A 26,804-nucleotide genomic window follows, 5' to 3' on the forward strand; every position below is an offset into this window, starting at 1 on the left:
AAAAAGAAAAGAATTTCAGGGGCACCTGGGTGGCTCAGTCAGTTGGGCACCTGACTCCTGATTTGGGCTCAGGGCATGATCTCGCAGTTTGTGGGTTCGAGCCCTACATCAGGCTCCGCGCTGACAGTGCAGGGCCTGCTTCGGATCCCCTCTCTCTGCCCCGCCCCTGCTCACGCTCTCACTCTCTCAAAGATAAATAAATTTAAAAAATAAACTTAAAAAGAAAAAAGAATGTCACCAGAAACCTTTAAAAACAATAACTTGTTGCTTCATCAGTGCAACAAACATTTATTGACCACCTGCTGTATGCAGTGGTCGTAGCCCCGGGGGAGACAGCCGAGAACGAAACAGAGGTCCCTGCCGTCAGAGAACTGACAACACGCGGCCGGCGTCAAACACAATCTCGGCGGGGGGGGGGGGGGGGGGGGGAGTGACGTCGCGAAGGAGAATGCGCAGGCACCGAGAAAGCTGGGGGGGGGGGACTAGAGTGGGGGACCCCAGGTGTCTGGCTTGACCACAGGAGGCAGCGACCCGGGGGGGGGGGGGGGGTGGAGACAGTGCACGTGGGTGCACCCTGCAGCATGGCCGCCCCAGAAATGTCATCTTCTGTCACCGGTTGGGGTGTGAGTTGATCGGGTCCGTCCTAAAGCCGGGCTTGCAGGCAGGACCCATGTCAATGCAGAACCAGCAGGGGGCAGCAGAGGACCGTGCAGACCCACAGACAAGCTCCCAGGCCGCTGGGAGCCTCTCGCACACCGCCTCCCTGCACCTGTCCTTAGCCTCTGCGCCTTTGTTCCTCCTTCTGGGTGCCCTGAGAATGCACCCAGCTGCCCAGGCCCAAAGCATAGGCGCCTTCTACCCTCAGGGAAGGACAAGCACCAGAACCCGCCTCCTAGGGCCTCCTGAGATTGGGGTCTCTACAGCCCAGCCCTGGGCCAGGACATTTCTCCCCGTCATCTCCTACCTGGTCTCCTGCCCCCTCCTACCCTCCCCCCCACAAGACAGCCCAAGGGATCTTTCTGAATCCCAAACTCAGTACTGCCTCTCCCTGCTCAGAACCATCCATGGCTCCCCAGTGCCCTTAAAGTCCAAGCTTCTCGCCACAGCCTGCAAATCTCTGGGAGGTCTGGCTCCAGGAGGCCCCTCGGCCTCTCTCAGCACCCCTGACCCTCACCCCCACCCTGAGATCTGCGGTCTACAGTCCACCAGACCGAACTGCTTCTGGGCCCTTCGCTTTTGGCTCCCCGTGCTGGGAGCATGCCCGCAGGCACAGCACTCCACCCTGCCTGCCCCACCCCCACTCATCTCCCAGGTCTCAGCTCAGACACCTCTTCCTCCAGGAAGCCCTCCCTGACCCTCCAGCTGGTTCAGCTCCTTCTGAGTTCATCCGCTTCAGCCCTGCCCACTCTGGCTGGTCACCGTCTGGGGACAGACTCGTCTCTCCATGGACTGTAGGCACCGGAAGGGCAGGGCCGGGGCCGCCGGGGTCACCGATGGGTCCCGGCCCCAGGCAGCAGGACAGGCACGGGGCAAGGGCTCAAGGAACGTACGTGACACACGGGAATGTGTGCGGATCCTCGTTATCTACATATCCGCAGCCTCCACCCATTCATCGACAAATGTTCACCGGGCACCTACTGTCCGCCGAGCTGTGTTGAATGAACCTACCCGGGCTGCAGAGACGAGAAGAGAAACCAGACAAGCGCCTCGTCTCAGGAAGCTTGCAGGCCGGGAAGGGGGAGGCGGGGGGGGGGGGGGCGACCTAACATGCCCTGCACTGTGCTAACCCCTTGGCGCTGATTAGCTTCATTTCATCCTCACAAGTTTACTCAGGGAGGCGCTGTGGCTGTTCCCATTCTACAGATGGGAAAACCGAGGCTGAGGACGTTCAGGTCACACAGGGCGCAAAACGGATCCACTGGAAATAGAACCAGGGGCTTTCTAACATCCGGCTTTCTCCTCTACTCACTCCGGCCCGTGAAGAAGGACCCAATGTAACCCGGGCCGCCCGGATCGGCCGGCCCGGCCGAGGGGCTCTGCCTTCCACGAGGCGGCATGCGGAGAGGCCAATGCCGATGGTGGAGTTTCAGGCCCTGGGTCGGGTTTGGAAGAGCCAGTGACCTCGGCTGGGACGAGGAGCCCCTGGGGTCCTTCGCCCTCTCTCTCCCCCCGAGCTCTGCCCACCAGGGCTCCCGGCGGGCCGCCACTCCCTTCCCCTGAGTCCCGGTCACCACTGCATTCTCAGGGCTGTGGCTTTTCCTTATACCGATGAGGAAGTGACCGTGTAGGGAAGGAAACGGGCTGGCCCATGACCAGGACTGATTATGATTCATGGGGAAAACCCTTCCCTCCCGAGCTCAACCTCTTTGTACGCGAAGGGCATCGCACTCTGAAGACTGGCCGGTGGCCCCGGGCTGGCCGCGGGGGGGTCGAACCGCCCGTAGGGGTGCAGGCCCCTTCCTGAACCCGGGGGCCCGCGGGGAGCCCGGGAGTTTAGACCCGGGGATCTTCACCTGTGGTGCACGCTGGGATCCTACGGAAGACTTTGAGGAAAGCAGTCCACCGCTGGAGTAGACATTTCAAACGATTGGGCCATTTCTGCCTCCTGGGACGGGGACACTTTCCGGGGGCGGCGAAGACGGTCTCCAACTAGATTTGGGGACCGCCGCACCGGGTGAACTTGATGCTATAGAAAATCGTACCCCTGGGGCGCCTGGCTGGCTCGGTCGGTGAAGGCGTCCGACTCTGGCTCGGGGCACGATCTCACCGTTGGGGGGGTTCGAGCCCCGCATCGGGCTCTGTGCCGACAGCTCTGGAGCCCGGGGCCTGCTTCGGATTCTGGGTCTCCCCCGCTCTCTGCCCCTCCCCCACTTGTTCTCTCTCTCTCTCTCTCTCTCTCTCTCTCAAAAAAAATGAACATTTGGGGCGCCTGGGTGGCGCAGTCGGTTAAGCATCCGACTTCAGCCAGGTCACGATCTCGCGGTCCGGGTGTTCGAGCCCCGCGTCGGGCTCTGGGCTGATGGCTCAGAGCCTGGAGCCAGTTTCCGATTCTGTGTCTCCCTCTCTCTCTGCCCCTCCCCCGTTCATGCTCTGTCTCGCTCTGTCCCAAAAATAAATAAACGTTGAAAAAAAAATTAAAAAAAAAAAAAGAACATTAAAAAATTTCTTTAATAAAATAAAATCGTAAAAAAGGAAAGAAAAGTATGCCCCGGGGAAGCTGAGGAAGGGATGATGTTTATGAGAGACAGGAACCCTGAACAATACTGACCGAATATTTGAAGGAAACACTCCGGGGCGAGGGGTGGGTGGGGGGGGGGAAGGGGGGCGTGACTGGCAGGAGCTGGGGGATGGGCAGGGAGCCATCGCTCTCCCCTCTACTTTCGATGAGTGTGTGGAATCTGGAGATGTTCCAGAATAAAAAGTTATTCAATTGTTTTTTACCTAACTCTAAATCCAAATCCGCGCCCCCCTCCCGTATTCCTGATGGATAAAATGCACCCGACTAGCCTATAATAGGTCACCTTGCATCCAAAATCTTACTCCCTATGTCCCCTGCTTCCCGTGTAACCACCTCTTCCCTCTGCCCCCTCCCTCCCTCCCTCAGCTCCGGCCACACCAGCCTCCTCACCGTCCTCACCCTTACCAAAGACCTTCTTGCCTCAGGGCCTTTGCACCTGCTGTGCCAACTGCCAAAAGCGCCCTTCCCCCTATGTTCCTCCACAGACCCCACCACGTCCTTCAGCTCCCAGCTCACATGGCCCTCCCTGACCTCCCTGGTCACTCCCTACCCTCTTGCCCTACTTTATTTTTTTATAGCAGTTGTCTGTCCCTGACGTGATATGACTTATCGGTTTTTCGATTAGCGTTCATCTCCCTCCAATGGGATGAAGCCCAACAAGGAAAGCGATGCTGCCCGTATCCCCAGCGCAGCCTGGCAGATAGTCGGTGCTCGATAAATATTTGTGAAATGATTGAAGGACGAGGGAAAACCCGGGTGAATGAGGTGAGAGGACAGAAGCGGGGGATGGGTGTCCAGACAAAGGGCAAAGCCCGCGCTAAAGGGCTGAGGCTCCCAGATCCACCTGCCGGCCCGCCCCTGCATGGGCTCTTCCCGGGGGTGAGGACTTTAGGGGATCTGGGGTCCTTTCTCCCCAAGGACAGCCCCCCCCCCCCCCCCCGGACCAAGCCCAGACCTTGCGAGGCGGGCACAGGAAGCCACACCTTGAGGTCAGGTCCCTGAGTAAATATTGCAGCACCCTGGGCCTCCTCTCACCAGATAAGGGGAGGGAAGGGGGTCAGAAACCCGCTTTGGCCTCTCGCTGAGGGATTAGCTCCAGCCCCTCAGCCCCAAGGTCTCTGCCAGGGGCAGGAGAGGACAAGGGTCTTGCCACAAGGGGCCCAGGCTAGTTTCCATCTAGCAAATACTGATTAGGTCCGCGGTGGGTGGGGTCTCCATGAAGGACAGGGCCCCGGGCCGGCTCCCTAGGGAACTTAGTGACGTGGCTGGTCAGATAAGAGGGCTTGGGGTGGGGGTGGGGGGTGGAAGTGAGCTGACAAGACCTGAGAACCTTGTCCCCAGCCTGCTGTGATAAGACGCACCCACTCCAGCCTCCTGAGGCAATGGCCTTGAGCCTCAGTTTCCCGGTCTGCAAAATGGATCCTCAGTGGGGAGGGAGGGGGCTGCGGGACAAGGTAACAGGTAAGGCCAACCTGAATAAGAGCCTCTCTGTAAAACGTACCCACGGTCCGGCCGTTTCCCCCTCCCGGGTGCCCGCTTTGGTGCCATCCGGCAGGAAGGATGGGAGCCACGTACACGGGACAAAATGCCCGGGTACCTTTTACTCATAGCTCACCTCGGTTCAGAGAAGTTAGCGGCCCGTGGCCACCATACGGGACACGGCTGGACTACCGCAGTCACCTCCTCAGCCCCTCCCAGCCCCGCCGCCACCCCCTCCACGCCAGTCTGTTACCCACACGCAGCCAGAAGTTTCTAAGTGTCAAACCCCCATCCGTTCTCTGCTCAAAGCCCTTCCATGGCTCCAGCGTCAGAGCAAAAGCCAAAATCCTCCGGCGGCCCATGAGGCCTGCCGGATCCGCCCCTGTTCCTTCAGCGGCCCCCTCACTCTTCCTCACGCTCCTGCCTCAGGACCTTGGCACTGCTGTGCCCGCTGCCTGGGATGCTCTTCCCCTGGATTCAGCACGGCTCCCTTATTCAGTCTCTACTCCAGGGTCGCCTCCTACAACGTCTTCTCACTGCCCGACATAAGGCAGTGCCCAGGCCCCCTCCACTCCCTCCCCTGCTTTCTTTTTCCCCATGGCATTACCCCCACCTGATACAAAGCTCTATGTGGTTGTGTTTATTCACCTACTGATTATCTCGCCAGACAGAAAGAAGGTCAGTTCTCCGAGGCAGGGACTTTTGTCTACTCATGCCCATAACCTCCTGCCTAGCCCGGCGCCTAACACACAGTGGGTGCTCGAGAAACTTCAGCTCTCACTTGAACCAAGGATCCAGGCTCGGGTCCGGGAGCACCAGCGGAGGGGCCGGGAGGTGGGGAAGGGGCCGGATCCGGAAAGGCAAGGACAGCAGACGCCGTGAGTGGTCGGGAGCCATGGCAGAGTCTGGACAAAAGCCTGGACCTGTTCCAGTACTTTCAGAGCCACGGCCTCCTCCTGCTCCTCAACCAGATAGCGAATCACCAGACACCCAGGCCTCCCTGTCATCCGCCCCTGGTGTCCACTTCCACAAGCGCTCTGCGCCCCACCCTGTGCTGTCCGGCAATGGGGACACGGTGGTGACCGCAACGACCCAGGTCCTGCCCTCCCAGGACTCACAGTCCAGATGGGGAGACAGGCCCACCCCCCGACCGTGAGCAGCCAGGGTGGTCAGGGTGCTCTTAACCACCACCACCCCCTCCGAGAGTCCAGGAGGGCTTTCTGGAGGAGGAGGAGGAGGAGGAATTGGGCAAGCAATGAAACAGAGCAGAGGGAAGCGGGGATATGCTGGGCCGGGAGGGCAGAAGGGAGGCGGAATAACCGGAGCACAGAGTTCCCGGGAGGAAGGGGTGTCCGAGAGGCCAGTCGAGCCGGCAGGGGCCATGCCGAGGAGCTGGGCTTTCTCCCGAGGGCGCCGGGGAGTAACGCAGGTTCTGAGCACCATGGAAGGAGGGAGGGCGAGACCAGGGCCAGAAACCTGGGAGGACGTGGGAGGGGGCAGGAGGGGTGCCTGGACCAGGGCAGGGGCCACAGGGAGGGAGAGAAAGGCACACATGGCAGAGAGATTTAAGAGGCAGGGGCCACAGGATGTGGCGTGCTGGCGGGGAAGCGTCGGGGACAGAGGCCTGGGTCTCTCTGTCCCAGTGACGGGTGGACAGTGTCACCAACCCCTTTGATAAGAGGACGAGGAGCAGAAGCAGGCCTGATGCCAAGGTCGGTCTGGGACAAGGTGAGCGAGTGGCGCCCAGGGACAGCTCGGGGGAGGCGTCCTGAATGACTCTGAGACGCGGTCCCAGGGCTCAGGGGAGAGGCCTGGGGTCAGGACAGAGAAGGGTGAGGTGAGGCTGCAGGCGGGGGGGGGGGGGGGGGGGGGGAGACAAGGCGCCAGCGCACCCACACCTCTCGCAACCCCCCCATCAGAGCCCCGCCCTGCAAGGGCAGCTCAGGGACACGGGGCCCGAGGAGCAAACTGGGACAGCTGAGCCACAGGGACGGCCCCCTACCCGGAGGCAGGCCACTGGGGCCCGAGAAGGGCCGGGGGACCCAGAAGCCATCAAGGTATCAGTAATAACACATCTGTCGACAACACCCTTTCCCCAGATCCCCCTCCGCCCCGCCCCGCATCGCCGACGTCACCTTTCCAGAGACAACCTTCCCTGATCCCCTCCCCCACCCCCAACTGAAAAATCGCAAACCCCCCTTCCTGGCTTTATTTTTGCCTCAACCGCACTTATGCCCATCCGACACGGGACACTTTGTATTTTATCTGTTTACCCCCAAGGGGGCAGGGAATCTATCTACTTGCGCTTAGAACGGTGCCCGGCAGGCAGGAGATGCCCTTTCAATATTTGTTGAATCAATGAGTGGTTTCTTGGCCTTTTTGCCCTGTGCTGGGCATCTTCGCAACCATTTCACACTGGTTTACTCACTTAATCTTTACGACGGCCCTACGAGGTGGGGACTGTCATTGTTCCCATTTCACAGATGAGGAAACTGAGGCCCGGCAGACTCTATAACTTGCTCAGGGTCGTGGAGGCTCAGGGTCCAGCGCCTGCCCTTTGAATAAGGGTGACACCAACCAGACCTCGTGTTGGGGGCCCAGTTCCGCCAGGTGCTGGTTCAAGTCCCGACAGGGAGCGTCACGCTAATTGCGCCCAACAAAACTGAGGAGGGCCTACACCATCCCTGTTTCTTTTCTTCCTAATGTTTACTTATTTTTGAGAGAGACAGACAGAGCATGAGCAGGGGAGGGACACAGAGAGAGGGAGACCCAGAATCCGAAGCAGGCTCCAGGCTCCGAGCTGTCAGCACAGAGCCCCACGCGGGGCTCGAACTCACGAACCGCGAGATCATGACCTGAGCCGAAGTCGGACGCTCAACCGACCGAGCCACCCAGGCGCCCACCATCCGTGTCTTGCAGAGCAGCTCATGGAGACTCGGCAAGGGACTGCCTCCGGCCCCACTTCGGGGAAGTGCAGAGCCAGGGTCAAAACAGGGCCCTCTGTGGCCCCAGAGGCTCCGCAGACCCATCAGACAGACACGGGAAAGAAGGCCTCAAGGAAAGACAGAATGCGCGCTTCTCACCGTGTGCAGGAAGCCAGTTGGCAGCACGGCCCCAAAGAAAGCGCGTAGCCGCCGAGCCTCCTTCCCTCGGGGTGGCTTTGGAGACAGGGCAGGGTTCGAACTCCCTCTCGCTGCAGGAACTTGGGCAAGTCAGAGCCCGTGCCTGGCGCCTCAGTTTCCCCATCTGCAAATGGGGGTTCTAACAGTGCCCACCTCACAGGAAGTCCCCTGAGAAGATACCGGAAGGTCACCCACGGCGCAGAGGCTGGAAAACGGCAGTCGCTGCTGATTGGTTTTATTCTTTGGTGACCCCCCAAGTGCACCAGGGCCCGGGGTAAGAACTGCCCTAAAATCTTCCCCCGCCCTCCTCCTCCCTGGCGACCTGGTTCTCCTCCTGGTACCAAACCCCGGGCCCGGGCCCTCGGCACAAGGAGGTTAGGCAGCGCCCCAGGAGGCCCGGCCGGGTCGTGACCCCTGGCCGGTGCCTGCCACACCCGCTCTGGTACCCAAACGGGGCCCCAGATCCTCGGTGACTCGATCCCTCCAAATTCAGGTGATCTCCCCCGGCTCCAAATCACCAAACCCTCCCAGGTCCCGCGCCAGACGGAGCCAGGTCCCAACCAGGAAGGGCCTCGGAGCATCGGGACGCCAACGCCGCTGTCTTTGAGTCCGGGTTGGGGGCGAAAGATGGCACTGACGGGGTGCAGCTGGCTCTTCCTCAGCGGTGAGCGAGAACGGTGCCCCCCACAACCGCAGGCCCCGGGGAGGGGGGCCTCGGGGAAGGGCAGGGACCCCGGTCCGGGAGAGGCAAGGTGCGAGCCAGAAGTCCAGCGTGCCGGGTAGGGAGGGCCCCGTCTGCTCCTCCAAGAGGCCCCGGCTAGGGCCAGCCACCCAGAGAAGTCTGCAGGGTGGACCTCAGAGATTTTTCCAAGATCGGGGTGTGAGGCTAAAGCAGGGGGGTCACTGACCCACCCTCGCTCGCGTGGCAAACCCTGACTGAGCTACAAAAGCGTGGCTGGGGTGAGCCCTGACCCCCAGCTCTGCCTCTCCCTGCGGACGTGGCTTTGGGCAGTCACCTTCCCTTTCTCAGCCTCAGTTTCCTCATCTGTGAAATGGGCTAAGCTCCCAGGGTCGTCCGAAGGTCACAATAAGCAGCGTTCACTAGCACTTACTCTAAATGTTTTCCGGGTGTTAACAGCCACCCTAGAAAGGAGGTCCGCTCAGGACCCCCCTCTTCCTAGACGAGAAACCCGAGGCTCGGAGAGGGGAAGCTGCTGGCTGGGCTCAGCCTGTCAGTGGTGGCAGGGCTGAGTGCTAGACCCAGAGCCCTCACCCCTCGCCAGGATGTGTCAGCCTGGAAAGTACCAGAAACCGGGGCCAGGCATGCAAACACTTCTTCCCCGAGAACCCGCCACGCCACGGCCGCCCCTTCTGGGCAACCACACATACAATTCAAACCCAAGCAGCCCTGACCAGCTAGTCGGGTTTGGGGCTTATCTCCTGGGTTGGAGGGAAAAGGGTGGAGTCAATTCGTCCCGCCCCTACTTTCTGCCGCGGTCAGACCTGCCAAGGCGGAGGAAGAGCACCGGACTGAGAGTCCGGGCCCAGGGCCTAGACGAGCCAGCCTGATTGTGCAAGCCCGGGTTTGGTGACTCTCTCAGCAGGAAAACCCTCTGGGCCCCCAGGAAATCCAAAGTTCTGGCGAGCACGTGCTAGGAGCTTGTGCTCAAGGCTTTGGGCCAGACCCCAGGCAGAGCCCATCGAATTCAATCCTCAGTCCCACCGCAGGACTGAGACCCTACACCTGGCTCACACTGATTAGGCGCTCGTGGTATACCAGGAACACGCGTGGCAGGAGATCGCCACGGCTCCTCCTCCACTGAGTGGGGGCAGTGGCCACGGCGGCCTCACCCGCCCCCTCCGGCTCCTCTTCCTCAGCCGCCTTCCTGAGCGCGGGGGCCGAAATCTCTATCACCCCCGAGCCTGCCCAGCCAGCCGAGGGGGACAACGTCACACTGACCGTCCACGGGCTTTCGGGGGAAGTGCTTGCCTACAACTGGTACGCGGGGCCCACGCTCAGCCTGACGTACCTGGTGGCCAGCTACATCGTGAGCACGGGCGACGAGACCCCTGGCCCGGCCCACACGGGACGGGAGGCTGTGCGCCCCGACGGCGGCCTGGACATCCGGGGCGCCCTGCCCGGGCACTCGGGCACCTACATCCTGCAGACCCTCAACAGGCAGCTCCAGACGGACGTGGGCTACGGACACGTGCAGGTCTATGGTGAGACGCCCCGCCCCCCCTCGGCCTCCCCTGTACCACGGCCAGCCTTCCCACGTCCGTCCCGGCCCCTCTGATAAAAATTAAAATGAAAATAAATTAAAATGGAAAACCGTTAAAAAAAAAAAAAAGACAAAATAACATTAAAATGCTTGCCTCCTTCAGGATGGCTTCCAGGACTGCCTCCTATCCCATTCTTTGCCCCTCTGGCTGGGGGTTACAGAGACGCCCCCAGGATCCAGCCATGCCCCTTGCCTAGAGCAGGGGTGGCCGGGGGAGCAGGCAGTGCCCGGCCCCCTCCCCCTCTGTCTCTTGCCCCACAGAGATCCTGGCCCAGCCTGTGGTCACGGCCAACAACACGGCACTGGTCGAGCGCCGAGACACCCTGCGCCTGGTGTGCAGCAGCCCCAGCCCCGCTGAGGTCCGCTGGTTCTTCAACGGCGAAGCCCTGCCCATCGCCATCCGCCTCGGCCAGTCCCCCGATGGCCGGGTACTGACCCGGCATGGCGTCCGCAGAGAGGAGGCGGGAGCCTACCAGTGTGAGGTCTGGAACCCGGTCAGTGTCAGCCGCAGCGAGCCCGTCAACCTGACCGTGTACTGTGAGTCCTCCTGGCCCCGCTAGAGATACCCTGCGCCCAAACCTCATAGATGGGGAAACCGAGGCCAGGAGAGGGTGCCCAAGGGCGCACACAGTGAGTCAGTAGGTGAGCTGGGGTGAGGCACCAAGGATCCCTTTCTTAGGGATGCACTTGACCCATGTCCTAAGGACTAAAAACCACCCTTGAAACGGACCAATCCTTCAGTTTGAAGCAATACAAGCAGGGAAGAGACACAGGGCCGGTTGGTTGTGAAATGGAGGTGGGAAGTGAGTGGCGGGTGGGAGGGGAGACAAAAGAAATAAACACAACCAAAGCATGGAGTCATTCCCAGGGGCAGCAGATATGCAGTGTGGAATCCGGGGGAAATAAATCACAGAGGTACGCAAGGGCCGCCGATGTAGAAACACTTAGAGCCTAGAATCCTACGACCAGAGAATTCTGGCTTTAAGAAGCACTGAATTCTAGACTCTGAGAATCCTAGAAACTCTAGAAGCAGAGATTCTTAGAATCTTAGAATCTAATTCTAAAATCTTAGAGGCACCCAATCCTAGAATTTTAGAAACATAGACTTCTAGAATCTTAGAATCCTAGAACCTAGAAGCATTGACTAGAAACATTGACTCTTGGAGCCCTAGAATTCTAGACTCTTAGAATGGCTTATGAGAAACTGATAGACCGATAGTCTAGTCGTCGTCGTCTTCTTCTTCTTCTTCTTCTTCTTCTTCTTCTTCTTCTTCTTCTTCTTCTTCTCTTTTTTTTAATGGAGCCATAGACTTCAAAAATATCTTGAAATTTTGTCTGGCCCAACATCCTCTTTCTACAGATGAGAAAACAGGTCCCCTGAAAGGGGAAAGTGATTCTCGAGATCCTAGAGCAAGTTAGAGATGTGTGTGGGATCCGAAAAAGCCAGAGCTTTCTCCCTCCGCTAGGCCCACACACTCCCAGAGGCCCAGCATGGTGGAGAGGAAGCCAGGGTGCCCATCTCTACTGCCCCGTCTCTCTCCCTCCTGCCCCCCACAGATGGCCCGGAACGCGTGGCCATCCTCCAAGATTCCACCACCCGCACGGGCTGTACCATCAGACTGGACTTCAACACGTCCCTCACCCTGTGGTGCGTGTCCCAGTCCTGCCCAGAGCCCGAGTATGTGTGGGCCTTCAACGGGCGGGCCCTCAAGAACGGGCAAGACCACCTCAACATCACTAGCATGACGGCGGCCCAGGAGGGCACGTACACGTGTATTGCTAAGAACCCCAAGACCCTGCTTTCCGGATCCGCCTCGGTGGTGGTCAAGCTCTCCGGTGAGTCGCCCCCAGCCTGACCACCACCCCCTCCCCATGGAGGCCCAGTTGGACTATGAAGGTTTGGCCCCTCCACCAACAGTTAGCGCACCATGTGCCCAGGAGATCACTGGAGAGTTAAGAGCTTCCCAGCCCACTCTTTGGCCAAGTCACAGAGTGGCATATCGGGTGGACCCCCTCTTCAGCTGGAGACGGTCCATGCCTTGTCGCCTGGAAAACAAACAATGAATCAGACTCTTCCTTCAGAGTCCTCAGTGTGTACCTGTCCACATCGGGCAGTGGCAGGGCGGGAAAACGTTCAGACGTCCCTTCCTGTGAGTGCCCCTGTTCTAAATTCAGCCGGTCACAGAGGCTTTGGGGCTGACCCATTCTCTCCACACAGACAGGTGAACTCCTGTGCGGCCAACTGGATTACCCAGTTATCTGGCCCAGAGGACCGTGCATGCGCGCACACACACACACACACACACACACACACACACACACACACACGGAAAGTCACAGCCAGCTGATGGCAAGTGGAAAAACACAGCCAGGGAAGCATTGTCTTGCCTCTGTCCTTAAACAACCTGGGGGCTGGGGGTAGTGCAGACACAGCTGGTGTTTTCAGAGCTATCAGGATCCTCAGGGGACACTTTCTCATCCCCTGGGGATGGTGGCTTTGAACACTGAGGCCTCCTTAATTCTGCCTTGGTTCCTTCCCAAGTGGCCACCATGCCCCCAGGGACGGTGGGAACAGTCCTTCCCTCCCTCCCTCCTCCCTCCCTCCTACTAACAGGCTGGGTCTCATCCAAAGGGTGGATACTCTTTCACCCAAAGCAGAAATGGCATCCCCAAAGGTAAGTGTACCTCCTGCCCCACCCCACCTGGGGCCTGGGTAGCTGGTCTTGGCCAGAGACAGGGAGATGTACCAGATGACCCCAGGGGCCGCCCCAAGCCCTGCCTGTGCAGGCCAAGATGGGGGGTGCCCAAGTGTGCAGGTATGTGCAGGGAGTGGGTAGAGCACCCCCGAGGGCCTCCCGAACTGTCAGCAACCCCGTGGCAAGTGCCAGGGAGAGACAGAGGAAAGGGAGACTCTATCCTGAACCCCATCTGGGGGAGACTCTGATGTGATGGAGGAGACATGGTCTCTGCTCTTGGAGAGATGATCCTGGAATAGGGAAGCATGACTTCCTTATTCGAGGAGCTGCCAGTCAGAGAGAAGAGGCAATGTCTCACACTCCATGGACTTTAAGCAGTGATGGAGGAGACATGACACCCACCCTCAATGAGCTTCCAGTCAGATGGAGGAGACAGTCAGTTCACCTTGGGGAGACTTTGTATTCTGATGGGAAGTCAGTTGTATTCTGATAGGAGAGATGTGGTCTTAAGGAGACATGGTCCTTTTTTTTAATTTTTTTTAATTTTTTTTTTGAGAATTCCTAGTCTGATGGGGGAGACATAGTTCCCACCTTTGGGTTACTCCCAATCTGATGGGGGAGTAAAGCCTCCCCCTACTTTCTAGGAATTTCCAGTCTGATGGGGTAGACATACCCCCATCCAGCTTCTGGGGTCCCCAGACTGATTGGAGAGACCCAGCCCAATAATCTGGAATTTCGAATCTGATGGAAGAGACATGGCCTCCCACCCTCTGGAATCTTTCAATTTGATAAGAAACTATGGCCCCCACATCCTGAGGTCTCTTGGTTTGACAAAAGAGATACAACCTGGGGTACACAACTCCCAACTATCTGAGACGGAGACAGGGCCCCCATGTTCTGAGAATTTCCAGTCTGATGGGGGAGATATGCCCCCCCCCATATTCTAGAATTTCCAATCTGATAGGGGAGACATGGCCCCTATATTTTGGGAATTTCTAATCTGATGGAGGAGACATGGTTTGACTCTCTAGGGTCTTCTAGTTAAGCGGGAGAGATATCCCCCCGAGGGCTGGAAATTCTTAGTCTAAGGTGGGAGAGACGGCCCCCACCCTTGGGGTCCCCCGATCTCCTGAGGGAAGACAGAGCTCCCTGGCAGGCATTGTCGGGACACAAAACCCACCTCCACAGCCACACAAGTCAGCTCCTTCCTCTGTCTCCTTCCCCGGGGGCCCCGCACGCGGCGGCACCAGTCAGTTGCGGGGGAGGCAGGGGCGCGGGGGTGGGAGGGGGACGCCACGCCAGGTGCAGGCCCGGTGACCCAGCCCCCCGCCCCCCCCCACTCTCTCTTCAGCGGCAGCGGTCGCCATGACGATTGTGCCCGTGCCCACCAGGCCGATGGAGGGCCAGGATGTGACGCTGACCGTCCAGGGCTACCCCAAGGACCTGCTGGTCTACGCCTGGTACCGCGGGCCTGCCTCGGAGCCCGGCCGGCTGCTCAGCCAACTGCCGTCAGGCAACTGGATCGCAGGCCCCGCGCACACAGGCCGGGAGGTGGGCTTCGCCAACTGCTCACTGCTGGTGCAGAAGCTGAACCTCACGGATGCCGGCCGCTACACCCTCAAGACCGTCACGTTGCAGGGCAAGACCGAGACCCTGGAAGTTGAGCTGCAGGTGGCCCGTGAGTGTGTCAGAGGGGGGCAGAGGGTGTATCTTTTCAGACAGACGCTCCCAAAGCGGGGCTTTGTCTCCTCCAGAGGGGGGAGGGGAGCACGGACGAAGGGTGGATCGGGGTCCCCAACAGACTTGAAAGAAGGGGCTCCCTCTCCTCCCTCTGACTTGGGGATCTCCAAATGGAGTTTTTGGCCTCTTCTGTCAAACCGACAGCCTAAACTAGAGGTAGATAGGCCTCCTGCATGGAACCGAAGGCTACCAAAGGGGGATTCCACGCCTCCTCTCTCATATAAGAAGTACACCAGACTGAAGGTCTCAAGAAAGGAGGCACAGTCTGAGCGTAGGGCACCCTTTTTCCTGCAGGTGGGTAGACCGATTGCCTCCGCTACTTTATTGGGAAAGTGGGTTAATGATGGGAGTGTACCTCCCCCATCAGACTGGATGTATAGTACGAGGGTGGATCGTAACTCCCTCTTTAGACTGGGAGATCCTAGACAGTTGGCATCATGTCTCGGCCTCTGCATTAGGGTAAGAGTGAGGACAGAATTTCTACCATCAGAGGGGGACATTTTTCTCTCAAAGTGAAAGAGGAAAAATCTCCTCCATTAGGATAGAGGCTTCTAGGTGATGGGAATTTTGTCTCCTCCCTCAGACTGGGAATTCCCAGTGGTCAGGAGCCATGTCTCTTCCATCAGTCTGGGAATTCCCAGATGTTGAAGACCATGTCTTGCCCATCATAGTAGGGACTCCCAGAGTCAGGGACCATGTCTCCTCCATCAGACTGGGAGCTCCCAGAAACAGGTCTCCTCCATCAGACTGGAAGTTCTCGGAGTCAATGAACCATGTCTCCCACATCAGACTCGGACCTCCCAGGGTTAAAGACCATGTCTCCTCCATCAGACTGGGAGCTCCCAGAAACAGGGACCAGGTCTCCTCCATCAGACTGGTAGTTCTCAGAGTCAATGAACCATGTCTCCCACATCAGACTGGGAGCTCCCAGAGTTAAAGACCATGTCTCCTCCATCAGACTGGGAGCTCCCAGAGTCAGGGACCATGTCTCCTCCATCAGACTGGGAGCTCCCAGAAACAGGGACCAGGTCTCTTCCATCAGACTGGAAGTTCTCGGAGTCAATGAACCATGTCTCCCACATCAGACTGGGAGCTCCCAGGGTTAAAGACCATGTCTCCTCCATCAGACTGGGAGCTCCCAGAAACAGGGACCAGGTCTCCTCCATCAGACTGGAAGTTCTCGGAGTCAATGAACCATGTCTCCCACATCAGACTGGGAGCTCCCAGAGTTAAAGACCATGTCTTCTCCATCAGACTGGGAGCTCCCAGAGTTAAAGACCATGTCTCCTCCATCAGACTGGGGGCTCCCAGAACCAAGGACCATGTCTCCTCCATCAGACTGGGGGCTCCCAGAGCCAAGGACCATGTCTCCTCCATCAGACTGGGAGCTCCCAGGGGCAGGGACCATATCTCCTCCATCAGACTGGGAGCTCCCAGGGGCAGGGACCAGGTCTCCTCCATCAGACTGGGGGCTCCCAGAGTCAGGGACCAGGACCATCCCCATCAGACTAGACATCCCCAGAGGTCCAAGAGGCCATGTCCCTGAGGCAGGCTTCATCCCATTAGACCAGGAGCTCTCAGACACTGGGAACTTGGTCATTCTCCAGTCTGGAGCCTCCTCTCCCCCATCAGACCAGGCATTTTTGGAAGCCCTGAGTCAGGGATGGCATCTCCCAGCTCAGATGTGAACTTTCTGGGGTCAGGAAATCAGTCACTGCCAGGCACCCCTTCCTTCATCAAACCCTGGTCCTGGGTCAGTGCTGGAGGTAGAATGCTCTTCGATGACAGCAGGCCACCCCCCACCCCATGAAGCCTCGGAAATCCTTTTCACCCTGTCTCTCTTCTCACAGTCAACCTCCCTCCCCTGCATGAGGACCAACGCCACCTTCCTGAACCTGAACCTGGCACAGGCTGAGCGTGGGGCCGCGGGAGGCTGGGGGTGGGCAGGGGAGCACGAGGGGTGGGGGCACCGGGAGCTCGTCCTCTACCTCCCTGACAGCCTCTTCCACCCTTCTGCCCCCTCCCCCCCTCAGCCCTGGAGTAGCAGCGCAGCTGTGGCTGTGGGGACCTCCGGAGAGAAGAGCTCTTCACGCCGTCCTCCCCTTCTCCTCCCCCTGATTGGAGGACCACTTGTTCCCAGGGAGGGTGCCGGACTGACCACGGTCGGCTGTTCTCCTGCTTCCGCGCTAGAGCTAGAACTGACAGGGCCCTACTTCTCTGAGTTGTCGGACAGCCACAGAGGCCATAAATGTCCTGGTTAACACATGCATGTGTCAGCCTCTCCTTCTCTGACCGTCAACCCTGCCATCTCCTGGTGACCACACTTGCCTCCTTTCCTACCCGAGGTTATTCTCAGTGTGGGTGCACGCGTGCACAGGGATGCCTAATGGACCGTGATGAGTCCCTCCTGCTCAGTGTCAAGGCCTCGGGCTCTTCCCACGTCTCCCCAGGTTATATCTGACGGTCCTGCTTCCCAACGGGCCAAAGACTGCCCCTCCCTGGGACACCAAAACACCAGGGTTCTGTGGGACATAGCCCTCCCCTATGCTGCAACTCACTCCCCCTGGGCCCTGAAGCAAGGCTGCTCATGCCAGGACAGGGAATGACCAAATTCCCTGGGGGGCATGAGGAATGCCGTCTATTTAACCAAAGATGCTCCCTTGTGACCTTCATTGTCCTGGGATTGTCCGCCACCCCATGTCTGCTCAAACATCACCTGCACAACTCTAAAAATATCTCCCTCCTCCTCTAAATGCAAATGGAGTAGGGGTGGGGGTGAGGGGTAGAGAGTGAGGGATTGGAAGAGAGTGTCTTCTAACACCTGCGACTACTAGGACCAGAGCCACAGGCCCTACTCAGCCAAGATGTCGAGAGAGAGAGAGAGAGAGAGAGAGAGAGAGAGAGAGAGAGACTCCGTGTTGGTCAGAAGTGGTGATCACAGACTCAGGGTAGCAAGAGAGGTTTGGGCAGGGATAGAAAGGCCTAGTAGAGAGATTTCCTAGAAAGTTTCAAGACAGAGACTTTCTGGGGGTGGCCACGTTGAGATGGGATGGTGGGTGGTGAACGCACACCACAGTGAGGGTTATAAAATCTGGATTATGATCCTCCATTTGCCATGGATTCATTAGACTCTCAGTCTGTTCATCAGCAAAAAACGTGTGGGCTTGGGGCAGGCTAGAATTTTTTCAAACCATTTTATTAGCCTCAGAGCCCTTTCCTCAAACGCAAGCTTACATGGTAGGTCAATATAGGATTCAAAATAGTAATGCGATAAAAGTAGGTACAGCCCTCTCTCCCCCAAAGTTTATTTACACCTAGAAAATTCCTGAGATGTCAATTAAATAAACCTTGAATTACAGAGGCAATTACAATGCAAAATACCAACCAAAATCAAATGCCCGTGAAAACGCTAGATCCAGAAACCTGTGGTATAGGGCCAAAGCCGCACTTGGAGGGGGAATGATAGTCTTAAATGCTTAAAGGCATTGGGAATACCAGAACGGAAAGAGCTTGACGATGAACAAAATAAGCCGTCCAGAAAAATAAACCAAGGGAAAAAAAAAGGTAAGGAATGTAAAAAGGCAAAAGCAGAAATGGATGAAGGATAAAACAAAACACAGAGTGCGTCAACTAAACCTAACGGTTTTTTGAAATGTTGACGGACATTTTTGAAATGTTGACGGACTAGGCAAACGTTTTGCAAGTGTGATGAGAGACAGGGGAGGCCAATATCTACAATCAAAGAGGGGGGGCCCGGCTGGCTCTATCGGTAGAACACACGACTCTCCATCTTGGGGTTGTAAGTTTGAGCCCCACGTTGGGTGTAGAGCTTAGTTAAAAATATAAATCGGAAACAATAAATACAATAAAAAGAGAGCCTGGTCTGGTTGCAGTAGAGGGTTGGTTCTTGGTTAGATGCACAATAACCAAACACACGAAGGGAAGAGGGTGTGGAATACCCGGGGAATAGCTCCCCAGCAGCCACTCCTCTCTCATGATGGCAGTCGCCGCCTCCGGTAAAAGAAACTCAAAGTGTCAGATGCTCACTTTCCCAGAGGGCCTCGCAGCTCCGGGTGGCCGTGTAACCAAGTTCTGGCCAATGAAGGAAGGAGCGAGCCAAAAGTCGCGTCCACGCCTCTGCCCCCGGCCGAGGGAGGCGCCAAGAGCGCTCTCCATGGAGTTTGAACGCTATTTCCTAAATCAGTGGTCTCCAATATTAGGTTTCCGGGCAACGGCACAACTAGGAAGCGTGGATGGCTTTGAGTCCACACTCCTGACCCTGATATTATCCAGCCCCCCAAATGGGAAATGGCTCTCGCATGCGCGCCCTTCCACCAAGTTCACGTAAGAGCGAGCAACGTACCTAGGGCTGGAGCCCAGGAACACCAGTTAGAATTTCTCTTCGGTGGCCAGGAAGGGACTGGAAATAATAACACAAGGCAAAGAGAGGGAAGGCTAACATACACGATGAAAGGGAGACTGGTACGGGTGAGGGGAGCTTACATGGAAAGAAGACTATTTCTCTCTCACGGAAAGACTTCCCAGAGGCGGATTGCTCAGAACTGGAATCGCGACTCCACAGGGGGCATCAGAGACACAGCGCCCTCTGGGTTTCTGCCCCATCATTCGTGACGCGGGGTTGCCATTCCCTTGGTCACCTCGTGGTCCAAGATGGCTGCTGGAGCCGCCGCAGCCTCGTCCACGTTCCGGGCCGGCCGCGGAAAGAAAGGGACCGAGGGCAAACGCAACCCCACGCAGGTTGCGCCCCCTTTAAGGAACCTTCCCCAAAGTCCCGGCCTGCGCCGGCCGCTTACATCTGATTGGCCAGCTGTTAGTCACATGGCCACCCTAGCTGCAAGGGAGGCTGGGACTTGTAGTCTTTCCCCTGGGTATATCGCCGCCCCCCAGAGAACCTCAGGGTCCTGCGTCGCAAGGAAGAGAGGAAGAAGGGATCCCGGGTGGGCAGCTGGCAGGCCGGGCCACACGGGACCTTGGAACTCCTTCCTCAACTGGACAAAACAGCCTTTCTCACCTAAGCCCGAAGGGAAATTGCCACAGCCACGGCATTCAGGGTTTGCGAAAGACAGTGGTTGTGTTCAGTTGGGGGTTGTTTTGTGCAGTGCAGAATGAGGCCAGCGGGAGGGACAGGGTGGAGGGAGCCAAGGAGGAGGCTGCTTGGGTTTCTAGGTCAGTCGGATTCCAGATCCCGTATCCTCAGGGTGTGGAGGCTCGGATGTCCCCAGGACCAAAGCTCCCGTCCCTCTAGGCATCCCTGGGCTCCAATCCCCTTATGTTAGCAGTTCCAGGAAAGAACAGTGACCGCAAAACGATACTAGCTCCTGTATCTGGAGTATCGACCGTCCTTGTGCGAACACGTGCTCAATGAATTTCTACAGCAACGCTTCAGAGTAGTTACTGCCACTTGGTCCATCTTCTAGATGAAGAAACTGAAGCCACGGGGCGCCTGGGTGTCTCAGTGGGTGGAGTGGCTGACTTCGGCTCAGGCCGCCATCTCACAGTTCGTGAGTTCGAGCCCCACATGCGGCTCGCTGCTGTCAGCACAGAGCCCTCTTCGGATCCTCTGTCCCCATCTCTCTGCCCCTCCCCTTCTGGCTCTCTCTCTCTCTCTCTCAAAAATAAACATTAAAAGAGAAAGAAAAAAGAGAAACTGAGGCACAGAGAGCTTAAAAACCTTGCTCTGGGTCCCCCAGTTCCCACAGCTGCTGGGTGGAGAAGCTAGCTGGTAAGTCCCCCTCATTCCTCAGCAGGGCAGGCCGGTCAAGAGCGGAGGCTGAGCGCCCAGACAGAGCTGAGCTGGCCACTTGCAGCCGGGGGCGGGGACGTTGCTCTTCCTCGCCTATAAAACCGAGATAATAGTGCCCACCCCTAGAGTTGTTGAAAAGAGTCCACCACGAGTAAAGGATCTATGCAGAAAAGGTTGGTAAATGCTTTCGGCCCTAGGCGTGAGCTTTTGGCAACAGGCAGAGGAAAAAGTCAAAAATCACGATTTTTCTGTAATACGTTCTTCTTGGGGGGACTTAACTGATCCTCTCCTGCACAGGTTTGCCGCACTTTATGTAAGATGTGATGTTCTTGAAAATTTTAATCGCTGAAAGTGTCTTCCAAGGAAAAATAATAAAGTGTATGAGCTTTTTTTTTTTTTTGGTAATGTTTATTTATTTTTGAGAGAGAAAGAGAGACAGAGCGTGAGTGGGGAAGGGACAGAGAGAGAGGGAGACACAGACTCTGAAGCAGGCTCCAGGTTCGGAGCTGTCAGCACAGAGCCTGATGTGGGGCTTGAACTCACAGTTCGTGATCATGACCTAGAGCCAAGGTCGGATGCTTAACCGACGGAGCCACCCGGGTGCCCCACGTGTGAGCTCTCAGAATCACGGTGCTGATCATCACTGGCCCCGGGGTAATGTGCTCTTGGCACAGATTTTCTGACTTGCTGCTCACAGCCTCCCTTTGAAATGGGGCCACGTTTTTCCAATCTCCTAGCTGTTTATTAAACATACGCATCCCAGGTCCCTGCCTGGCTCCAGGAAATCTGTGTTTCCAGGGAAGAGACCCGGAAGCTGAATTTTTTACATCAATAGTCTGGCTGATCTTTGTCACCTGGGAAGTTGGAGGGCCTCGATGCAGGGACTGGTTCACAAAAAAAGGAAAGAGAGGCACAGAGAGAGGGAGGCACCTTGTCCGAGGCTACTCAGCCAGGAAGGGCCGAGTTGGCCCAGAGAGGGGCAGGAACCAGCTCAGGATCACACAGCAGGTTTCGGACTGGAGACTGGGGCTCTCCTCTGCCCCTGGAGGTCGAGAGCAGCCCCCCAAGTCCCCCACAAAGCCACAAAGGCCGGGTGGCGCTTGGGTCCCCGGATTCCACTACAGCTATGGATGGGGCCCAGACTGGGCGGCCAGGGGAGCCGCGGCCTCTGTCTTGCCCCCGTTCCTCCCCCCTCACCTAAGATGCCTTTTCTCAAGTAACCCTCCTGCGGTGGGGAGGGCAGGGGTGGGGGCAGGAATGACCTTGAGGCCAGAGCACACAATGGCCCAGTCACTGTCTGGAGCCCTGCCAGTGAGAGGAAGGAAACATGCCCTGTTTTTCTCCCCTGGGCTGGAATGTTGATGCAGGATGGAGCGAGAGAGGAGGGCGAGCCGAGGGAGGAGGAGGGAAAAGAGAAGGAGGGAGGAGGGAGGGAGGAGGGAGGGGAGGAGAGAGGAAGAAGGAGAAGGATGAGAAGAGGAGAAGGGGTAGGGGGTGCGGGGGGGGGGGGGTGCCCGGCACCAGGGTGCCAAGGCCAGACTTTGGGAACCAAGCAGGGAGTCTGCTCAGCTCCAGCCAGGCCCGACACACAGTGCAGAGCCCAGAGAGGATGTCCCAGCCCCCTAAGGTTGCACAGGACCAGGGCAGCCAAAGGGTCTCGCCTTAGCCGCCAACCACAGGCAAGAGCTCCCTGAGTCCCCACAGTGACCTTCAGAAACAGGTGTCAGCCCTTGAAGTCCTCAGAAGGGGAAACAACGGCCCCCTGACTATTGTTCCAACAAACCACACAACTCCTGCCCCAGGACCTTTGCACTGGCCTTTCTTCCTGCCAAAAATGGTCTTACCCTCAATCAATCGATTCAGGTCTTACCCTGAATCAATCCATTCAGGTCTCTGCTCAAATGTCACCTCCTCACAGGGGCCCCCCGAATACCCCGTGTTGTCTAGCTTTGTCCTTCCGAGCATTTATGACACACCCACGCCCAACTTTATAGGATATATTTCTTTCTTCACCTATTCATTATCTGCCTTCTCCACCAGACTGTGAGCCCCACGAGGCAGGGATTTTCTCTCTTTTGTTCACTACAGTGTGTGTCTATCACCTAAGTCAGTGTCAGTGCCCGGTTCCTTCTGGATGCTCCAGGGCATTACCCAGCCTACCGCAAGCTAAGACCCGAAAGCACAGAAGATCTAGGTAGAAAGTTGGCAGGGAAAAGCATTTCAAACAGAGGGCACAGAATGTGCAAAGTCCAGGAGGCAGGAAACCAGGTTCACGGCCAATATGGCTGGTGTGGTAGCAGGCCACCAGGAAGAATTTGGCCTTGGCCCTCACCTTGAGTGGGAGCCACAGTGTGGGGGGGTGGGCAGAGCTGGACAGCCTCCGTCCCGGGTTCTAACAGGATCCCTCCGGCTGGAAGAAATATAAGAAAAAGATCAGGTAACAGGTAGACAGGAGGCGATGGCAGCCGGGCGGGGGGAGGCTGTGGACACGGCGGGGAGAATAGATTTTGAACGTGAAGCTGACAACATTTGCTGATGGGCAGGACGCGGCGGAGGGAAGAGAGGAGTCAAGGGGTCTCCGAGCGAGCTCAGGGCCTGAGCAGACGCAGGGCGGGGGCTGGAATGGAGGCCTGGGCGTTCGAGAGGCCGGCGAAGCGGGAGCCGGGCCCAGACCCCGAGGCGCACAGGCGGCTCCATGAAGGAAGTTGGCACAAGCGGCGGACTGTGGTTTTCACCCACCTCGAGGGGCCCCTTATCCTCTCCCCCAACTTCCCCTCACGCCGGGTGGAGCCGGCCTTTTGTTTGTTTCCCTCTCGTCATCCGTTTTATGATGGGGAAGCCTGGTTTTCCCCTAACCCAGCAGACGCCTCTTCCCTCTGCCTGTCCCTGACCCTCCCGCCTTGGGAAGCCCCGCGCCGGCCTCCGAAAATGTCCCTGCAGGACGAGGCCCCTGCCACCCGTTCATCTGGCCAGATGGGCCCCGAAAGGGGAAGCGGGTGGCCCAGAGTCACCCGGCATGTGGTCAACTCAGGCCTTCAGGGTCCCGTCTCCTCGGTGCCCCACCACAGCCCTGGGAGGCGGGGTGGGGAGGAAGCAGAGGTTTGTCTCCACGTTTCACACGAGAAAACTGGAGCTCCAAGGGAGGCCCGAGCTCACCCAAGACGCCGCACGGACCGGGAGCGTTGGGATGTGAACCCAGCTCCTGACGGACGGGGCGGCTCCGTTGTGAGCTGTGAGAAGGCGGTGGGGGACCCAGCCCCGTCCTGCCAGGGCGCAGTGGGGGTACAGACCGGTCGCGGACAATGACAGCCCAACCCCTGGTCGGGGCTGGGATGGGGGAGCCCGGGAGACTGGGTGGGGGAACACCTGACCCAGCCAGGGGCCACAGAGGGCTTCCAGGAGGAGGAGACCCAGAAGGTAAGCGGGAGTTAACAGCTGCCAATGTTCCAAGGCAGGGAAGAGCACAAAGGCCCAGGATTGAGAGGAAACCTTAGGGCTCCTCAGTGACCATGTCCCTCCACTGATGAAACTCTCCGATGGCAAACCCTTCAGCCTGACATGCATTCATTCATTCAAACCTTCCCTGGGGCATGTCGTTAGTGCCAGACCCCCGTGGGGACATAGCAGTGACTACAGCAGCCCCTTGGGACCGTGACCCCGACCCAGGGTGGCAAAGAGGGCGTCCTGGAGGAGGAGGCATCTACTCCAAGACCCGAAAGGGCGGTAGGAGGGATGCTGGGGAAAGAGGCAGGGAAGGGTGTCCCAGGCAGAGGGAACAGCCTGTGCAAAGGCCTGAAGGTAAGTTCTGAGTCAAGCAAGCTGCTCATGGCTCAGATGAAACAGGGTGGTCTGGGAGAGGCTAGAGAGGCCAGCCTTGCGGGCTTCCTTCCGGGGCACTGGGGAGCCATGGAAGAGGTATGAGCGGACTGGCAACAAGGTAGGCTCGTGAGTCAGAAAGACCTCCCCAGCATCCACAGAGGATGAACGTAGGGAAGCCACAGAATCACAGGCGGGGCTTTGCAAGGTCCGGGAGACTTGTGCCCAGGTCTGAGGGAGGGGATCCACCATTTCTGGGTGCTCCGGGTGGGAAGCCTGGCCCACAGCAACCACTAGGTGGTGCCAGTAAACCACTAGCCGGGGCTGAGCCCACACGGGGCGGTCAAGTCCACAGCCCTGCAGAACTTCCCGGCCCCTGGGTCAGGGGAGCAAATCTCACCTGCCCTTTGCCTCTCCCTGTGCCCGTCCCAGCTCCCTCCGGAGCTGGAACTTGCTAACAGTGAGATTTCCAGAGGCTGCTCGGACCCCAGGGCTCCAGGAAAAGAGCCGCAGACAGGTTCACCTCTGTCATCACACTGGAAGCTCAGACTGGGTCACCTTGTCACCCCTCCCAGACGGGAGGACTTCTACCTCCCCTATAAGACTGGCGCTTCCCTGTCTCCCCCACCTGATTAGAAAACCATCATCCTACATGTCAGCATGGACCCTCCTTACCTCCCCCAGCAGACTAGAAACCCAGACTAGCTACGTCTTCACCCAGGGACCTGGGATTCATCCTCTCTATCCGATTCTCTATCCGGGAAGTTCTGCCTCCCTCGTCAGACTTGCCGAGGGCTCCACATGCCCCCAACCAGCTGAGTCTCTTTGTTTCCCCCATCGGATTGAGGAGACCTTTGTCTCCTGCTCAGACCAAAGGGGAAGAATCTTCCGACCTTGCAAAGCTTTGCTGGTCCTTCCTCTCTTTGTGGAAGGAACCACGCCCGATTTATGGAATGGGAAACTGAGGCACCAAGCAGTGATGCAGCATGACCCTGCTTCATGGAGCTGCACATGCTTCGGTTCCCCCTTCACCCCTTCCCCACACCTGCCCTCCGCCCTCCCCGCACCCTGGGTAACTCCCCTGGCACAGGGAATAGGGGAATTTTGCCCGCTGGCCTCTGAGCTTGCTTGCCCATAGGGGTGGCGCCTGGAGGCCCGGGGTTAAAGTCTGGAGCTGGGCTTGGGGTTCAGGGCAGGGAGGGAGGGAGGGGCAGTGGCCTAAGCCGCGAGGGACTCCCCAGAAGGACAAGCCTTCCCAGCTGTGGAGGACAGGGGATGGGCCGGTAGGGCTAAGGATGGGCAAGGAGGCACCGTGTCCCTGCAAATGGAGGTGAGGTGGGGTTCAAACCTCCCCACTCCGGGTCCCACCTGCGTGGCCTTGGACCGGGAATTTGCAGCCTCTCCAAGCCTCAGTTTCCCCAGTTGTGAAAAGGGCATGATACTTCTCTGGATGGTTGTGAAGTCTCCCTGAGATCACGCCAAAGAAATCCTAGGGGCGGTGGCTGATAGTGGCCGGGGGTTTCAACATGGACCCCTCCCTCCCCCTTCTCGGCACTGACCCTCTTCACTCTACCCTCCCCTACCTTCCTAACCCAAGCCACCTGCTCTCTCCCTGCACAGCTGATCTCCCTGCAGAGCCAGAGAGGTCTTCCCAAAACTCAACCTGATCCCCAGCTCCGGACCTGCTATGGCTCCCCAGTACCCTCGGGAAGAATGCTGGCACTTCACCAAGGCCACGGGCCTACTAGGGCCTACTGTGCGAAGTGACCACTGTTGTCTCTGCCCTCCTTTCTGTCCTTCAGACACATCCTTGTGCTCTCCTCTTTCAAACACTCCCCCCACGGGGTTCGGGTGCTAAAACATCGCCGCTCCAGGAATGTCTTCCCTGATCACCTTGATCATGGCGGGCTTTCCCTCCCTTTCCCGGCTCTCTGTTGCCCCTCATAGCCCCCACCACGGTAGAAGGAACAAGTGTTGGGGTGCCACAGTCAAAATAGCCTCTGAATCCTGCCACTTCTTCCCGTCTCGGCCGGCCCCATCCCGGCCCAGCCACTATCACATCACCTGTAGCCTGGACCATCACTGTCTCCCCACCAGGCTCCCTGCCTCCCTCCTTGCCCCCCATATGCAGCCAGAGGCACCCCGTTAAAGCCTAAGTCAGATCACATCCCTCCCCTGCTCAGAACCCTCCATGGCTCCCATCTCCCTCTGAGTAAAAGCTAAAGGCCTTGTGGTGGCCCCCCTGACCCTCTCAACACCGCCCCCACCTCACTTCCGCTCACTGCCCCCCTGCTCATTCTGCTCCGGCCACACTGCCCTCTAACAGCCACTGGGACCCGCCTCAGCCTCAGGGCCTCTGCACTTTTTGTTCCCTTGGTCTAAACACCCTTCCTCCAGACGCACGCATGGCTTTTTTTCTCACCTCCTTCAGTTTTTTTCCCCAACTATCACTCTTTATAGGGGCCTCCCTTGGCCACTCAACTTAAGAAACACTTTCAACCACTCCCCACCCCCGTCCCTCACCAGCTTTGTTTTTCTCCATGGCAAATACCTGACGTTGTGTGGATTTTCCTTGTCTTATTGACAATCTGTCTCAGGGACTGGACTCTGACTCCCCGAGGGCCGGAAACTTATTTGTTCACTACCAGAGCAAGGCCTAAAATACCC

The 26,804-nt window shown here is 57.9% G+C and overlaps 1 protein-coding gene and 1 long non-coding RNA gene across 6 annotated transcripts; one reads left to right on the plus strand and one right to left on the minus strand.

Moving 5' to 3' along the window:
- The first annotated feature begins 3,965 nt into the window (after positions 1-3,965).
- Positions 3,966-16,822, plus strand: CEACAM16 (CEA cell adhesion molecule 16, tectorial membrane component). 5 transcript variants are annotated; one of them, XM_047835557.1, is made up of 10 exons: positions 5,745-6,146; positions 6,361-6,445; positions 6,637-6,774; positions 7,637-8,113; positions 8,333-8,503; positions 9,718-10,062; positions 10,383-10,658; positions 11,679-11,957; positions 14,169-14,495; positions 16,408-16,822. In XM_047835557.1, the coding sequence occupies exons 5-10, from the start codon at positions 8,467-8,469 to the stop codon at positions 16,470-16,472; spliced, it is 1,329 nt and encodes a 442-aa protein (XP_047691513.1). In that variant the 5' UTR covers positions 5,745-6,146; positions 6,361-6,445; positions 6,637-6,774; positions 7,637-8,113; positions 8,333-8,466; the 3' UTR covers positions 16,473-16,822. The 5 variants fall into 5 exon arrangements, with proteins under 5 accessions (XP_047691512.1, XP_047691513.1, XP_047691509.1 ...); XM_047835553.1 differs by having other exon boundaries at positions 8,371-8,503; positions 14,169-16,822; XM_047835554.1 differs by having other exon boundaries at positions 5,783-5,869; positions 14,169-16,822.
- Positions 11,990-26,804, minus strand: LOC125152923 (uncharacterized). The gene is made up of 3 exons (XR_007147360.1): positions 26,689-26,804; positions 22,654-22,731; positions 11,990-12,167 (listed from the first exon to the last, which is right to left on the minus strand). It is a non-coding gene; the product is annotated as an uncharacterized LOC125152923 (long non-coding RNA).

The sequence above is a fragment of the Prionailurus viverrinus genome, chromosome E2 (assembly GCF_022837055.1).
Source record: "Prionailurus viverrinus isolate Anna chromosome E2, UM_Priviv_1.0, whole genome shotgun sequence".
NCBI lineage: Eukaryota > Metazoa > Chordata > Mammalia > Carnivora > Felidae > Prionailurus > Prionailurus viverrinus.

Excerpts from the sequence above, each read along its gene's own strand:
- CEACAM16 (XM_047835556.1), top strand. The coding sequence starts at position 8,467 with ATGGCACTGACGGGGTGCAGCTGGCTCTTCCTCAGCG. Across the intron at positions 8,504-9,717 it reads CAGCTGGCTCTTCCTCAGCG|CCGCCTTCCTGAGCGCGGGG; the intron begins GTGAGCGAGAAC and ends CCTCTTCCTCAG. Across the intron at positions 10,659-11,678 it reads CGTCAACCTGACCGTGTACT|ATGGCCCGGAACGCGTGGCC; the intron begins GTGAGTCCTCCT and ends TGCCCCCCACAG.